This window comes from Eurypyga helias, unplaced genomic scaffold (genome assembly GCF_000690775.1).
Source record: "Eurypyga helias isolate BGI_N326 unplaced genomic scaffold, ASM69077v1 scaffold19380, whole genome shotgun sequence".
NCBI classification, from domain to species: domain Eukaryota; kingdom Metazoa; phylum Chordata; class Aves; order Eurypygiformes; family Eurypygidae; genus Eurypyga; species Eurypyga helias.
Genome location: NW_010224144.1, coordinates 67,669 through 69,531, shown reverse-complemented (window position 1 = coordinate 69,531; position 1,863 = coordinate 67,669). Strand labels below are relative to the sequence as shown.

Sequence of the window (1,863 nt, the reverse complement as noted above, 5' to 3'; positions counted from 1 at the left end):
AATGCTTTCAGATATGCCATAGTATTTCATGTGAGCTGTCGGTGCTGCAGGCCTGGAGACGTTGGACTGGCAAGTATCACAGGGGGCTCTGGGCTGGGTCCTCAGCTGTCCCAGAAACAGGACAGATGGCCAAAGGGTTACACCACCTCCCATTTCACCACCCTTGCACATCACTCGTCACAGCTCCCAGTTCGGCAGTGAAGATGAGGTCGTCTCAAATATTATCTGGGATTTTTGAGCTGAAGTCCAAAGGTAAATGTAGCTCTTCCAGTAGCAGTGCCTGCTCTGTGATCCTCTTACAATGATCCTGCTGCTGGAAGTGGTAATTCCTGAGAAATAGAGTGACTTGGCATCACTATTTCTAAATTTCACGAAGGTCCACTTCTTTTGCCACCTTTTGTCTTCTTTGCAGTGAAAGCTGTTGAAGAGTATAAAACAGACACACGTTCGCTGCCTTTCAATCTAAGCGTTTCTAAACAGCACAGTTTGGGCCTGACACAGGCAATAGGCATCCTTGTATCTGTCGTTTTGTTGGTGTCGTGTTGGAAGGCACCTCCTCCCGGGGTGCCGTCTGGGGCCGCAGCTCCGTGCAGAGATTATGTCCAGCGCGAGGGAGCAATCCTGACCTTATCAGTCGCACAGCCAGACGCAGTTCCGGCGCCTACACCAGCCAATGCCGAGGCTCACCCAGCTCGGTGCGGCTCGGTGCTGACAGTGGGATCAGCCGAGTGTCTGGGAGACAGGCTCGTGACATTTACCTTGAAAAGGTCTCCCTTGTTTTTGTAACTCCAGACTCCTTCTAGGAGATTTTGCAGTTCTCTGAAGTGATGAGGACCTCAGTTTGTTTTGAATGTCATTTTAAACAACATTGAATTCTGTCTGGGGTTTGCTATTTCTTCCTATGTTAAGAACACACCTACACGCATTACCATCTACCACCACCCACCCTAAAGGTGTATCTCCACCTCTCCTTGAGCTTTCTTTGTGGGGAGCTCTTGTAGATTCTTAACATACCATTATTTTATTTCAATTACACCCCAAGCAGAAGAGCTTTGAAGAGTGGCAGCGGTCTCCTAGAGGGCTCATACCCCGAGAAACTGTAGCGGCACTGACGAGCCGCAGGATTTTCTGCAGTCAGGTCCGGACAAAATCGACCGCTCTTTAAAACAGTGTTTCCTGGCAAATGATGTTCAGTCAAATGGAAGACCTCCTGCGGCGTTCCACTGCCCACACTGGGCTGTAGCCACAAAGAGCAACAACTGTGCCTGCTGAGTCGAGTCCCAGAAACTCAGAGCTAATGCATCCAGAAATCCTCTTGAGTACCAGCTGATACCTTAGACTCCTTTACTCAAACAGTGTGTTATTTAAGGAGAGTTGCATCTGTAACTTTATCTCAGGCACCAAGGAGAATGTTGTTTTCATGTTTACAGCATTAAATGTTCCAGCTTTTATATGACAATAGCTTTATATGATTCTCTTTCTTTGTTAAGGGGACAGCATTACTGACCGTAGATCAGAGACGATGGGAGGATCTGAAAAGCAGACTGAAGATAGCACAACCTCTTCATCTCCCACCTCGTCCGGGTATCAAAGATATTTTGATTTTATTCATGTTGAGCCCTAGTGTTCATAATTCCCCAGGAGTCTGCAATGCAAATTAAAATTGTAATCGTGAGGCCACTAGGAGGTTGTGCATAAGTTAATGTGGAAACAGGCTACAACTACAGATCTCTGCATAAGGCTATTAAAATCCACCCAAAAAAAGGTTGTGCTTCGATGGTTTTAGGATAAGCCTTAATGAAAAAATGAATTTCTAAATGAAAAATATTTGCAGTTGGCTGTTAATGATATGAATGGAATGTA

At 46.0% G+C, this 1,863-nt stretch overlaps 1 protein-coding gene across 1 annotated transcript in view; it reads left to right on the top strand.

The window, feature by feature from the left end:
• Nucleotides 1–203: 203 nt before the first annotated feature.
• NALCN (sodium leak channel, non-selective) overlaps nt 204–1,863 on the top strand; it is a 20,777-nt gene continuing 19,117 nt past the window's right edge. Inside the window, exon 1 of the mRNA XM_010160685.1 lies at nt 204–252. Within this exon, the coding sequence (XP_010158987.1) occupies nt 204–252 (49 nt within the window). The remainder of the gene's footprint in view (nt 253–1,863) is intronic.